Raw genomic sequence first — 15,972 nt, forward strand, 5'->3', positions numbered from 1 at the left:
AATGTGTCCCTACTTATTCTGGAGGCATTTTAATTGCAGACTGGTGTAATACTCGGCTGCCATCTACTGGCCGGTCTGTGCCACTGACCCACAGTAATCACAAATGACCGGAAGTTGTCTGTCCGCGTTGAAAGGTGGCGGCACCTTCAGTACACTTAACAATGGCGGCTGGGCGCGGGCAGTTTTTCCAGAGTTTTTTAAAGGGTTTAGAGAGGAAGCCTGGCAAACCGGCCCCAGATAGACGACAGCCGGGTCCTGGCAGGGGAAAACTGGCTACGGAGGGTTGTCTGACCGCCGGGAAGAGGAGTGAGACACGGCGGAAAGCAGTGCTAGCACCGCGGCTGAGGAGAACCAAATCCAGGTGATGAAGTGGATATACCTTTAAAGACAGGACAGAGGAATTCACACTTTGCTTATACTTCAATATAGTTTTATTTGGATTTTATTATAATAACTATAATTTTCATTTTAGCAGCCCCGGACCAAAAGTTGAACCCGAGGAGAGCTTAATAGAAAGGTGAGCTAACGTTAGCTAATGCTAACTGTAAAAGTTAGCTAGGTACCACCCGGGAATGATTTAGAGTTATCTGGACCCGTAAGAGATTCAGGTAGAATTTTTTGCCCGGTAAAAAGTCACCAAAAGTTAAAGCTGCACCCATGACCTTCATAGTGAAACTGCTTTAACCTTGTGTTGAGAGAGACTTATCGGCTAAAATTTGCTTAGAGGTCTTATTTATGTTTTTGTGTATAAGAAATCAATAGAAGTGAATCCCCAAAGGAACTTTGTGTTGGTAAATACAAGTTGTGCAAATTTACAGGATTTCAGTTCTGTTGCAACATGTTGATGGTCATATGAACTATGTTTTCAGGTCAAAAATGTCCAATTTCATCACAATTAATTCTATACTTTCATGTCACAAATGGCCAAGTTATATTTTACCTGAATTTACTTGAAAAACGAAGATTCTATTCTTTTACATTCCCCAATTTTTCTCACAAGATTATATACTACATATCACATGTTTTATTTTTACAGGTTGCAATATGGAGTATGGTGCTGATCCATCCTGCTTAGGTTACACGAATGCATACATCACACGTCACTTTTTAAATCAACAGTTTTCTAATAATAAGCATTTTTATTAAGAAATAACAAGTCTATATTGTCATTTCCTCTTTAGTATGATGATAAACTATACAATAAATAATTATGATACTAGTTTTTGCACAGGGATCATTTGTGGAAACGGTGACATGGCTGCCGAGCATCAGTATGATGGGATCTGTAACAACCATGTCACATCCGTCCACTGCCACATTTTGTGTTTTTGTTAAGCTGTTAGTTTTAGATCCACAATACTAACATTTATGAATAAGAGGAGAATTAGCAATAGTAAGTATATAAATTTATTACTAATAAAGTACTGGTACTGACCACATCTTCATGGGTAATGTTATTTCCGTGCACTGCCACGTCCATCCATCAGCAAAAGTTTTCACATACACGTGCTATTCAAAATCCAATATTTCTGAAAATAGAGCTTCCACTGTCAAATAATATCAGTAGTCTGTGCACAAATGTATTAGCATTATTTCAACACAGTTCTATGCATTTCTCACAACTTTTTTTTTTTTTGACAAAAATGGCCACTCATTTGATCCCCGAAGTAAATTTTAGCCGTTATGTTTAAAACCCTAGCCTTCAAGTTCATAAATTGATTTTGTTTACTAGGGGGATGTCATAAATGAAAGGAACCCAGGCTGACTAAACATGCATTCAGCTGCAATGCAAATTAACGAGGAGCAAATGGTATTTAAAATGTATTTGTTTTCTTGGTCTTTTGCTTTTGTGAGATTTATAAATGCCGATAAATACCTGCAGATTGTGGATCAGTACAGATTGCATTTCTTTGAAGGCTCTGTGTATAACATTTAGTGGTATAAGTTGCAGATTGAACCAGTCTACTCTCACCCTGACATACAGCGACATGTAAAAACACAAAGAATCATTTAACAAAGGAGGAGGTTAGGAAGTCCATTATGAGCTGCTTTAGAAATATAGTTTTGTGAAAGGTGACCCACTCCTTCTGTAAGTATAAATAGTTCATTCTAAGGTAACAGAAATACACATACTTGCATTGTCAGGTGATTGTACACCAATGAAAGCATAATTTTGAATACTAAAGTCCTTGAACTGTAATTATATCCCCCTAAACCTCTGAAATTCTTACACACTGTACCTTTAATTCAGTTAGACCTCCACTGATGGAAAGTACTGCAAAATATGAGGAATTAAAAACACCTCCAGCTGACTGCCCTGCTGGTTTTCTTTAATGATTTTAATACTTGGCTCTTTAGACATCTATTAGACCTACAATATTGTCTGTGGCTGCTTATTGGCTGCTCTCTCTTTTTAGGTTGCCGTTTGAGATTCTGACTAAGATCCTCTCATACCTCGATGCTCCCTCACTGTTCTGCGTCAGTCACGTCAGCAAACTCTTTTACCAACTCGCTAACGATGAGTAAGACTGACAGACTACAGCTTCACACTTACACTATCAATCTATCAAGTCAAATGTGGGTGTCCATCAGGAAACGGAATTACAGAATTATTTAGCAAGTCAATTCTTAGCAATGTTGATGTTGAGTTCTGTCATTACTGCTATGTTGTAACACTGTCTGTCTTTTTCACTATAGGGTAATATGGCACAAGATTTACCTGTCAGAGTTTGGGAAGAATCAAATGTGGTTGTCAAAACTGGTAGATGATACAGCACATAGAGTCAAGCAGGTGGAAACAGAGAATCAGAGATCATTTGGTCAGTGGAAGAAGATGTACTTCAAGACTCTGGCAGGACAGGAAGTGAACAAGTGGAGGAGACAGTTGAGAGACATCAGCCCGTACACTGGTCTGCCCACACAGACAGAGTGGGTCCTCAGGTGAGAAAAGATAAAGTTTATTTGCATATTTGAACACTTGTTCAGGAACATGGGCATTCTTATGCAGATGACAAGCATAAAAGATTAAAAGATATCAAGAGTAAGAAGATATGAGCAGTAAAAAGAATAATACATTGACTTCCAGTAAATATCTGAAAATAAATGCTTTACACAAATTGCACCTAAGGATATTTTTCCTTTTATAATCTCCATGAACTGAGGCAGGTAGGACAGGATTATTGGTTGTTTTCCACTTGCCATCAGTCTCACTGTGGCAGGGAAGAAGCTGTTGTGAAAACTTGTTCTATGAGTGGTGATGCTGTCTGCTTTGCTGTGTCTGAGGTTGTATGCAGAGTGTTTGTGTCAGAGGAAGGTGTTGCAGCGTTGTATGTATATGGTGTCCATAGAAGGAAGTTTTGTCTTTATGATGCTCTCTGCAGTCTTTGTGACCCTCTGAAGAGCTCTCCTTTCTGCGTGGGTGGTGTTTCTGTACCAGGCGGTGATGCCGTTTGTGAGGATGGTCTTCATCTTATGCTTGTGTGAGGGAACGAAGGCTCAGACCAGCTTTTCTAAATAGCCTCATGAAGTGCAGCAGTTGCTGGGCCTTTTTCGACGTGGCAGTGGTGTTAACAGTACAGCTTAGGTTCACTGCCAACTGAAGGCCAAGGAACCTGTAGTAGTCCCCTCTCTACCTCTGTCCGCCTGATGTTAATGGGCTGTAAAGGGGAGGCTTTCTTCCCAAAGTCCATAATCTGTTCCTTGGATTTGTCTACGTTGAGGATATGGTCATTCTTCTCACTGTAAATGAGAATGTCTTTCATCAGTCCTCTGTACCTTGACTCGTCTCCAGCTCTGATCAGACCCAGAATGGTTGTCATTTGCGTACTTGATGATGACGATGTCGCCTCAAGTGGAGATGCAGTCACTGGTGTACAGGGTGAATAGTTTAGGGCTGAGGTAGCAGCTCTGTGGAGATCCTGTGCTGACTGTGAGCTCAACTGAAACCTTGCCTCTCATCTTCACCACCTGCAGTCTGTCCATGAGGAAATCCAGGATCCAGTTGCAGGTCTTGGGCGGAACCCCCAAGCCAGTCAGCTTTGCAATCAACTTGCCTGGCTGGATGGTGTTAAAGGCTGAGCTACAGTCAAGGAAAAGCATCCTGACATATGTTCTGCTGCAGTCCAGATGTAGTAGTGCATAATGGAGGGCCATGGCAATGTGAATGGTGATGTGAATCTGATTTTAAGACCTGCGTTGGTCCTGTTAGGGGACAAATCCACATCTTACACTTGTCATGAGCCATCCCAGTAATGTAGATGTTAATTCCTCCATTTATGTATCTGTACTCTTCACTTAAACACACACAGTCGTGTTGGCGTCCTGATTCTTCAACTTATACCTTCATTTAGCAGTTAGCAATTTTCACATCAGGTTTTGCTTTCATATGGGTGTTGTGTTGTCTTCAACAAATAATATTCAGCTGCATTTTATTAGCTTTATCCAATTATTGAAACATTTTATTTTGCCATTAGTTTTAGAAATATTGTGTTCTGTAACCTCCTTACCTGGTTATATGGTAGTGTTTATTATGATTGTACAATAGAATTTAAAAGCTATCACCACATCTGTTTGGATGTTTATTGTATATGTCATACTCATAATGTTTCATTTTGCACTTTAACTGGATATTGAATATTTTTCATGTTTTGTGTAAACAGTAGACACGTGAATGTCATGAGCATACATTCTATGCTTTAAACACTGTATTAGTTTTTTCTCAGTTAATGACTATTGGCTGTATTTCTAGCATTAAAACAGTGAAAAAGAAAAAAGGTACAAAAAATGCACACTGTCCATTCAACTTGCAACAAACTTTAATACAGGACAGCCTGTATTACCTTATATTAAAGTCTTCACTCATACTTCATGCTCCTACACACCTGTCCCCTGAAGATTTTTTAGGTATTCACCATCCTCCATACCTAGTATTAAAACAGTAAAATACTGAATATTTTGGCCAATATGTGTGTGTAATCTAAGTTTCATTTTGTTGTCACATCCAGGAATCTGAATGTGAGCTGGGAACTGATGGTGTGTGACCGTTTTGGCCGTAAGGTTACACTGGAGCAGACCAGAGTGTACTACTTTGAAACATCTGTGATTGTCTGCTGGAGCAACAGCAGCCTCCCCAGACATCACCACACCACCAGAATCCAGCTGCACGGAGTCAGGAAGGGGACGCTTGGGAACCCCAGAGCCAATTGGTCAGATCCACCTCTTCCACTTTTTCCACATCCTCTTCAGCTCTTCCTATTCAGCCCCTCTCTCTTCTACTTTTCCTCCCTCAGGCCCAACTGGCATTCCTTAATGCTGAAGTCGGACTTGAGCACTCACCCATTTTACCTCATTGGCAAGGACAGACTGATCAAACTGGTGTTTCTGTCTCCAGGCTTCATAATTGGCATCTCGAGGGTAAATGCTGTTACATTTTCTGAGTGGTTTCTAATTATTTCAAACACATTATCAAAAAAGCAAGCCAGCATATAGTAAATGTTATAATAGTAATGATACATGAAGGTCCCTCAAAGTTATTTAAATGCTGAGTCACAGTAAAAGAGGAATGGATTGGAGTCAAAAGAAATATACCCTAACTCTAATTGCTGGTGGAAGACAATCCTCCATTTTGATACAGCAGCTCCTCAACATATACATATACGAGAGAATGGGTTTAAATCCAGAGAAATATTAGTGTCAGTGCTACCAGATCTACTTCAAAACATTGTCTGTACATGACAATACATTCACTTTACAGATTTTATCAGTGGAACATTTATAAATCTGTTGTATAAATGGACAGAAACCAACATATATGTGGAAGAACACACCATCATATACCGTCAAAACATTAGCAAACTGGTTTTGGTCATTTGTTTTCCCATTCATCTGATTAAAATACATAACATTTAGCACATTTAATATCTGAGGCAGATAATTTGTAAAAAAAAAAAAAAAAAAAAAATTGTAGACCAGTGTATATGTAAGTGTCTCTCTGCTCCCCTCTCTCTCTTTGTGCTTTAACCAAAAGGCAAATAACCAAACAATGTGTTTTATATCTAATAAGAGATATAAACTGGTACATTAATCCATCTTACAATATCATTGTAATGGAATGTTGGGTTGCTGTGGAAAATGAAGTTACATGAGTTGATCTTAGAATCTTACTTGAATCTGGCTCTTTTTTTTATTTGTAGGAAAAAAATAAAACAATCGTACGTTCATGATGAGGCTGGCTGTCTATGGACGCGCACGCACGCGCGCGCACACACACACAATAGGAGTTAATGGACATCCAGTCAGATAAAGACAGTAGCACCTTGTCTTTAATCTGAACACATGCACAGACACAACAGCAGCTTCTGTCAGTCAAGTTCAAACAGAGGACAGAGGTGGACTGAACCACACGGAACATTTCTTAGCTAGAAAAAACATCAGCTAACTCCCACCTAACAGCATAAACAGAGATCTACATTTCAATGTAGCACAAATTGGGACTGGTGATGATAATGTGTCACATGTCCTAGTTTACACCAAGTACTTACACCACTACCATATCCCAAGTCTGGAAGGCGGCACCTGGGCACTGCTGTATACCGGTGGAGCTCAGTCTGAATCAAGGAAAGGGGGGAGGGACAGGGAGGATCAAACCATTTTTGAAACAAGGTGAGGGGGGGCTGTATTTTTGTTGCAAAAATATTATGTTTCAGCCATGTACTGTGTATGGTTTTGACATTTTTCTAGCATGTTAAGAATGGACATAAAGTAAACAAGAAAAAAGAAAAATTTCAGCAGTCTTAAAATATTTTAGGGGTGCTGGGAATCAATTTAGGGGTGCTTCAGCACCCCCAAATATGGGCTAAAAATGCCCGTGTGTGTGTGTGAATGTTTGTACAGGGTCGGGATACTTTGGCCTTCATCATGGTCTGCCTCCACTTCCATAGACTGGTGGAAAAAAGTCTGCTGGGGTCTCCAGTGTGGTAAGTTCACCTCTCAGACTGATGATACAGGCATCAACAGCTGAACTAATCCAAGAAGGGACTGGTGAAAAGTCTGCTATTATGATATTATTATAGACAATATTGTGATTTACTATTGTAATTTTTTCATTTCTTAGCTATCAAGAAAATACACAGATTACCATTCATTTAGAAATATGTGTTTTTTACTCTAACATTACTAACTTGAATAAATAAAATAATGCAAAAAATATATTTTTGCAAAGCATTTCTTTAATACAGTGAACTCAGATTGTTGGTGCTCTGGTTCTGATTAATGACTATGTATAAACACATGGGGTCATGATCAATTATTAAGTATCACCTGGTGAAGTGACTCATATAGATCAAATATCTTGTCTCACAATACTGTTGGCAGTATTTTGTTTCCTTACGAAAGGTTTAGCTGTTTGATGTAGATTATCTGTCCTCTTTCTCCATTATGTTTAATAAAATGTGACATTGACCCTGGATAATGCTGAGTACTGAAAGCCCTGATGTTAAAATGCTTGAAAAATAAATCAAATTTGTGTGTAAACAAAATCTAAATACTGAAATACATGTTTTTTTTTTTTTGTTTTTTTTTTTAAAAAGCCAAGTAAATAAGTACAACTCAGTATTAGTGAAACGTTACATTAACAGAACGCCAGATTTTTCCAGTATTTATCTTTAAAGTTTTGATCGTTTATCCTGTTTGTCCCTTACTGCAGCCCATACTCTGAGCCTATAGACAGACCACTTGCAGACCACTCAGATCCTGAATATGGTCTTCACGGCTACACTCTGCACTTTGTCCTGCACAACACTGGCACTCAGATCATGTCAGGATACTTCCCTCAGCTCTCCTGTCGAGCAGGTAACGCATGAACATACTTAAAAATTATTTATTAGAGGGTTCCCGCAGGGTCTGTAAAGTCTTGAATTTACAAATCTGCATTTAATACCTTAAAAAAGTCTTTAAAGTAGGGATGCAAATTATTGATTAATTCATTAATTGTTAGTTGGTTGCCCTTATTGATCGATTAACGATTAATTGATAAGCGGCGATTTTCCTGAGAACCTGAATTTCTTTTTCAATACGGTCTATAAGAATAAAAGCTAAATATTGTTTATACACTTAATGAAAAAAGCATGTCAAATCACTAATGACTGATTTATTGAACCATTGGATACAGTCAGTGTTTCCTGTGGAATTTATCTGTTGGTGTGGCGGTGTGTAATGGGGGGGTGCACGCGCGTGCGTTTCGCCGGCGGGTGGTTGGGTGCACGTGTGTACGTTTCGGCGGGGGGGTGGGGGGATACTCGCACGTGCACAGTACGGCCGGGGTATGCTTGCGTGTTGGTTGGTAACCGCGCATGTGCGTGCGTCACTTTCCGTCCTACTTCTAATACTGTACGATGCAGTCTGTGCCCCCGCAGAAGTGAAAGGGAAACTTTTCGCTCATTTATCTTTTCCTCACCTCCTGAAGCTTTGCAAATGCTCGACATACCTGTGGCCTGCTTCAGGAGCCTGGAGGATGTTTTTAACTTCTGTCTCACTGACCGTGGACTAGACCAGCCTCCAGGGAAAACGTTCTTACACTGACCCCGCATTTGTTCGTGTATTTATTTGGGGGTGTACTGCTCCCACAAACAGACGGACTGGTCTGTGTTTGGCTCCACCATGTCCATAAAGACATTCTAACTCATCAACGCCATGATCCGGTTCAATGACTGGCTATCCCACCCGCGGCGTCGCAGCGCGGACAAACCGGCAGCCTTCGGACAGGTGTGGACAGGTGGACAAGGGCAATTAACCGACAATTAATTTAATCGAGCAAATTCTTATCGACAGTTAATCGTTAGTCAATTAATTGTTTACATCCCTACTTTAAAGTGTATTAAATTTTATATGGTAGGTCTTAAGTTATGTTGCCATAAATTTGTTTGCTTGATTGTATTTAAATGTGTCTGAGAAATGTCCAAGATGCAAAGAAAGTAATGCTAGTCTACTCGGTTCCATTCGATAATTTATATTGAAATTAGGAATCATTTATTGCTAACTTTACCGTCCAGGTGTTGGAGTAAATAAATACATTGAATCATGAATTTTTGCCAGTATGGCTGTGAAATGGGCATTAAATTCTGTTCTAAGTAGTCTTGAAAAGGTCTTAAAAAGGTCTTAAATTGAACTTGTAAAAGCCTGTAGGAACTCTGTATTAGTAATCTGATTTTAGAAACTAAGAAGAATCCCACATGTCTTCATTATGTGATATTAAGTGATTCACTGGTAGTCTGACCACATAATACAAGCTCATCCACTGGTGATCTGATTACATAATACAGTCCCATCAAACGGTTATACGTTATGAACCTAAACACATGAATTAAAAGGTGCGGGAGACTTTTGTGACTAATTTTTCCTCAAATCTGTAAAACCTCAGTCATAGCCTAAGTATCACAAATCCGTAAGTCTTTCTGTGATTACTCACCTGAATCTCTTGCATTTCGGTGAATAATTTCTTAATGCCATCCACTATAAACACACCATGTGTTTACAGAGAGAGTCGGGAGGTAACTCGGGCATCTTCAGAATTTTGTTGCGACATGCATTGTGAGAAAGGGAGGTTTGCGCAGCCGCCTGACAGCGGCAGAGCAACCATATGATATTATATGGATGAAAGAAACACGACGCGGAAATGGCTGGAGGAATATGCATAGAGGGAAGGGAGTTCCTGCTGTTTCTGCATTGTGGCAGCTGCTACTGCCAGGCGGCTGCATGAAACGCCATTTTCCACAATGCACATCACAACAAAATTCCGAAGATGCCCGAGTTACCTCCTGGCTCTCTTTGTAAACACATGGTTTGTTTATGGTGGATGGCACTAAGAAATTGTTCACCGTGATTCAAAAGATTCAGGTGAGTAATCACAGAAAGACTTACGGATTCATGATACTTAGGCTATGACTGAGGTTTTACAGATTTGCAGAAAAATTGGTCGTGAAAGTCTCCCGCATCTTTAAGGTGAAACCCAAACTAGAAATGGAGAATTATTAATACTATACATTTTTCCCTATTATTTTTTTCTTTAAAAAGTATCATGTTTCTAGTCAGAGTACAGAGCACATTAGAATACAGAAAAAGTGAAAAGGATGTTGTTTTTTATGCACTTCAGATGTTTTTCACTGAAAGCTTTTTCAGGTCCTGCAATTTATTGTAAACAAAAAAGGACACTTTTGTCAAGTATAACAAACATATTCATTGAAATGAACAGAGTGAAGACACACCTTGATAATAAATACATCCGGAAATAATTCATTTATTTTCTGAGCCGCTTAATTCTCTGGAGGGATTTGGGGGGGGGGGGGGGCAGGCAGTGGAGCCAAACCCAGCTACCATGGGGTAAAGTGGGGTAACACCTTTCACCTGTTCAGGGGTGGATACAACTATTCACCCTCACATTCACACCCACAGGTGATTTCGATCAACCAATTAACCTATTCAGGTGTTTTTATGGTGGGAGGAAGCCAGAGTACCCAGAGAAAACTCACGCAGACATGGGCATTACATGCCATTAATAAATGATAACAGCAATGATTATCATCATCCATCATAATTTGTCTTCAGTTCAGATTCGGAATGGACTAGTGGAGCTGAAGGTCATCAACAGGACTAATGTCTGTCAGCACCGAACCCTGTCTGGAAACATTAAGATGCCATGGAAAACTGAGGAGCTGAAGGGCTCAGTGGAGGTACGTCAGTCCAAGAAAGTCTATGGACTGACTTCAACATGAATAATTCAGTTCACATACATCTAAAAAGGGTTCAGTCACATGGATGTTTGTAGAACAGCTTAAGAAAACATATTTTCTTTTGTCATTTGGTGGAAGAAATGAGCTGTTAGTAGAGAAAGGCGTACAGGATCCAAAAGAACAGTGAATAAAAAATGAGTGATGGATGAGTGTGGTGAATAAACATCATCTTGGGAGCTCAGGTTGTGTGGATCTTATCTCATTTTTGGTTCACTGTTAGTAGACTGACACATTAGCTTGAAGTTAAAATTGCAGGTTTATAAAGTACCAAAAATTTCTTTTCATCTTTTAGATGTAGTTAGTGTTTGCTGCTGGGAAAATCTAATACAGTGGAATTTTAGACCTTTTTTTGTATAAATTGCCTGCAGTGGCTCACAACAAAGGAATAAGAAAACTGATAAAAAGTAGAATGTATAGTAGAGTAATGTTGTGTCCAATGATTATCATTTCATATGCATTAGTCAGTAATTGGAAGTAATTAACGATGTGAAAAATGACTGAACTTTTGTAATAATAACCAGATAAAGGCCTCTTCAGCTGATCTAAATAAATGCACCATTGTACTTTAACAACATTACAGTATATGCTCAAGGTAATAAGTAAAACAAAAACTAGTGGTGCTAGGCACACCAAACCCGACCCTCGCACATATTGTAGCTTATTTTGGCATGGATCCAGCTGATGACATCATGTCTATGCATGTGCTGATGTCAGCATATCAATTGCCTCTTTATATGTACCACGTTTGAAGTAAATTGAAACAAAACTGATGTTTTTATGAAGATTTGAAATTTTGCCCATTATTAAAAAAATGGGGAAAAAAAGATTTTTAAAAATTCATAAAAAACTTGAACTTTGACTCACTGTTCCCAAAATGTAACCACATCTATTCTGGGTCACTGGCAATCTATAAATCCAATTTGGTATGAATTCAAACAATAATTTTGCTGCTAGATTGTTGACAAACAAACTGAACCAAAAACAATACCTCTTGCCTCCCCTTCAGGGCAGGAGGGCGGCGTAATAATGTTTAAGTCTGTGTGTAAAGCATGACCACACTGGAGGCGGGGTTATCCAGCCAGTCTGTACACTGTAGTAAATTTCACAGACAGGTTGTGAAGTTCAGTTTAGTCATGTGATTGGTTGACTAAAGCGGGCTGCGTTCCTTTTCTGCAGCTCTGATGGTTCTTTCTTATGTTTTGTAGAACTGCTGCGTCATGTCGCTGACCTTGCTTGACGAGTTCCAAACACCCTTCTGGTGTGTGAGCGCTCCTGTTTCCACCACGGTGGCAAAGAAGTGTCTGTCCTTCGACTACAGCGGGAAACACTTCCTGATAGAGTACAGAGACGAAGATGGTCATGTAAAGATGATGCTGGTGTGGCTGGAGGAGGAGCGGCAGTTCTTCCTCATCAGCTTCACCATCTACCTTTCTGTCAACAAAGTCAACAAGCACTTCAGCACCAACTACTGAAGCTGAAGGGGAATGTTGCACATTTAGGTTTATTTGCAGATCTGCGGAGTTTTCCGGGTAGAAGAAGACTTTGTATGCATTTTTGTTAACATTTGAAAGGTTTCTGATGCACTTGTTTACATTAATTATAAAATGTATATGACTTGACGTGTTGAGGTTGAATTTTTTGAATTTTTCCAGTTCTGCTCTAGGAATTTAGTTTCGATAATTGTGTGCGTTTTCCTCATTTTGTTGCTGTGCTATAGGACATTTCTGTGCATAGACCTTTGGACACTGATTTAGTATCCCATGAATGGTATATTTACAAACAATTATGGATGGATTTGCCCTGCATCACCTTCAAACAACACACAATATTGTACAAAATACAAACAATACTACATTAAACTAAAGATAAAAGGTTTATAACAACATTCCCTCTTAAAAGACCAGGTGGAGGGGAGTTGTGAATCAAACCCTCCTGACCTCATTTCTGAAAAGAGTTAAGACGTTCTCTATAATTGTCCAGGTTTACTGTTTCATAAATGAAATCATTTACATTTTAATGCTTGGCTGCAACACTCAGAAGTGACTGAGGAGATGTATCACCTTTGCTTTAAAGTGCAACTTTGGCCTCATTTTGAGACCAAATACATAAGACAGAAAATCAACATAGAGATGGTAACAGAGGAGTGAAAGAGATGGAAATAATGTAGGAAAGTGGCAAATATAAACTGTACATACTGGTCAAAAAACAAACCCCTAAACATATGTAACAGCAAATAGATCAGATCCTTCCACTGGATATTTACTCCAGTGATTATGTTTCAACTGCATCTAGTTCTTTATCCCTGTATGATGCAGTAGCTTCTCACCTCTGATACTATCAGTTTAATAAAAAGCATGAAGATTGGACAGTGACAGGAATCCTCAGGTTTGTGGTTCAGGAACACAAGACAGTTTTCACACATGGATGAGTCCACACCTGAACCCCACTCAGAGTCTGGGATGGGATAGATGAGTTCTCCATGGTCTCATCAGCACAATTAATGCAAATCTGGATGGAGAGTAAATGGTACCTTTATGGAGGCATTGCTTGAGCGTTGTGTGACAGAAACAACACCTCAGTGAAGGTGTTCTGAAAATGGCTACGTCCAATATTGTGTGTGATTGTACTGTGTTCTGTACCAGTGGATCCAAGTCATGCCTCCACAAACATGTTTCTTTCGTAACAGTCGTCAAAATACCTTTAAAGGTATTTTAAGAAGGAAGTACTTAAAGTGGAATGAAGCATTTCAATTATTTCCATGCCAAAAAGCAGTTTTACTGACCTGAGTTCACCCTTAGAACACTCAGAAGAACTTCAGCAGACAAACCAGTCCTGTAGTTATTGGTGTAATAGAGTAAAAGGCTGGGGGTCAACAGTAGATGGTGACACACTGAAATACTTACATATTCTACATTTATATATATTATATATATTATATATTTCTTTCTATAAAGAGGAACAATTGTTTCATGAAGTTTGTCACAAAGTGGTGAGCACTGACCCACTGAAGAATAAACCATACACTATGTTGTTGAGATCAGATTAGATTGAACTTTATTGATCCTTTGGGCAGATCCCTCGGGAAATTGAGGTGTAAATTGAGCTACTTGCTATAAGATCAATATTTTCTAAATGTTTGCAAAACACATAAATTGGTCACACGGGCTTCCATATATTAGCCCGTTTCCACCACTGAAAAAACATCCCCATGGTAAAGTCATAATTGTGAGATAAAAAGTCACAATTATGAAGTAAAAAGTTGGAATTATGAGATAAGTCACAATTATGAGATAAAAAGTCATAATTATGAGATAAAAAAAGTCATAATTATGAGATAAAAAGTCACAATTATGAGATAAAAAGTCACAATTATGAGATTAAAAAAAAGTCAGAATTATGAGATAAAAAGTCATAATTTTGCTCCAGTTGTCAGGGGAAACAGTTCTGAGTGGGGATCTGTACCCACAACACCAGTAAAGACGTATCGCCTCATTTTTACAAAATTATCATTTTAACCCATAAAGACCCAAACAGCCACCGGCAACACAAACCATCTACAGATATAAACTGTAATATCTGTTGATCCACTAACCCTATCAATACATATAAATAATTGGTTTTAAAATGCAGTTTGTCATCTTTTCATGGTCATCAGATATGACCCTTTTGGACATTCAGAGTCTCCGTAGTTACCATGGAAACACCTTCATCTTCTTCAACATTGATTCATGTTTAAAACCCATGGAGTTGGATCAATGACAGTGGATGGACACACTGGGTTTAATATTCAGTTAGCAATATCTTTGCTGAAAAAGTCACTTTTTCTTCATTTTTCTGTTTTGATATAATTTGAATTTACTCTTGAGTTTTCGCAAACATCTGCATGAACTGTAAATGAAATACAGGGAAATACTTGATTTACATAAAAAAAAAAGCAAAATACGGAGAATACTATTATAAGCAAAACTGGTGGTAAATTAGTTGAGAAAGGTATAAACAGAGAAAAATTCATTTGAGAACTACCACAAAAGTAGCACTGGGTCTTTATGGGTTAGATAATTAGTTACAGTGAAAATGCAGTGCTGTTCATTATTGAAGATCAAAGTGGGTGCCTTAGAATTTTTTAAATGAATTTATTAATTTTTTTTCTATTAGGCTACTTGACAAAAGAAAAAAAAAATCAATGCATTTAACAGGCTGTAATTGTACCTTAACAATAATTAAGGTTTTAAAAAAAGTCATTATTGGTTCAGAAAAAAACACTTGAATTTTAGTAACTGTCAAGTACCTTAACAGTTATCTAAGATTAGAAAAAGGTCCAAAGTCATTATTGGTTCAGACAAAACACTTTAATTTTATTCTAAAATATACAAATGATCTAAAAAGTGACACATGGAATCCTCCTAAGACTGACAATGACAGAAGGTCTCTCTGTTGTACACATCTACATATTTCTTGTATTTACTTGTATATCAGTGTGCTAAGTCTGGTTCCAGGTGTGAACCACCTCATGCTCCAAATGTCCAGGGTTCGAAAAGATCTGCTCCCCCAAAAAATTTGCCTCGCCTTGCCAAAGTTATTGTCTTCTTAATGTAAATGTAATAAATCATGGAAAAACCAAAAGGACATTTTACTGTGAAGTCCTGACATGTTTTCAGACCAGGTTGAATCAACACAATGAAAAAAATGTTCATGTATTCAACATTTTTTCATCTGCTTCTCCTGAGACCCAACAATGCATTTTTATCCTCTGTAGGGGACACGAGTTTGACAGTTTTGCTAAAAAATTGCTGTTCATTGCAAGGGACATTCCATTAAAAATAAATAAATAAAAATAATTAAATAAATGTATCTGAAAAAAAAAAAAAAAGATGCATCATGCAGTTTCTAGTTCAGACAATTGTTTAATGTAAAAAAGCCAGAATTTTTCCTTTCTCAGGAGGTTAAACAGGTGTCAGAACCAGCACCAGATCAGAACAGACAACAGGACTGGGTTTGTTTTGTTGCAGTTTTCAACACTGCCACTAGATGTCAGAAATGAGTCATGCTGTATTTTACTTTGAATGAGTTTGTAATATTTATTTATGAATTTATTGCTATTTTGAACCTTTTTTACTGCATGTTTCTATGCCACTACTTTAACAACAGATTTTAAAGCCATTTTATTCCACTGTTCATATTTGAGTGT

At 38.2% G+C, this 15,972-nt stretch overlaps 1 protein-coding gene across 1 annotated transcript; it reads left to right on the forward strand.

Annotated features, from left to right (window-relative positions):
• Nucleotides 1–161: 161 nt before the first annotated feature.
• On the forward strand, nucleotides 162–12,355 carry LOC115429082 (F-box only protein 15-like). The gene is made up of 9 exons (XM_030148331.1): nucleotides 162–361; nucleotides 2,418–2,522; nucleotides 2,698–2,940; nucleotides 5,004–5,204; nucleotides 5,289–5,412; nucleotides 6,892–6,974; nucleotides 7,703–7,848; nucleotides 10,600–10,724; nucleotides 11,990–12,355. Exons 1-9 carry the CDS (start codon nucleotides 162–164, stop codon nucleotides 12,254–12,256), a joined length of 1,494 nt encoding a protein of 497 aa, XP_030004191.1. The 3' UTR covers nucleotides 12,257–12,355.
• The last annotated feature ends 3,617 nt before the right edge of the window (nucleotides 12,356–15,972 follow it).

Source organism: Sphaeramia orbicularis, chromosome 12 (assembly GCF_902148855.1).
Source record: "Sphaeramia orbicularis chromosome 12, fSphaOr1.1, whole genome shotgun sequence".
Taxonomy (NCBI): domain Eukaryota; kingdom Metazoa; phylum Chordata; class Actinopteri; order Kurtiformes; family Apogonidae; genus Sphaeramia; species Sphaeramia orbicularis.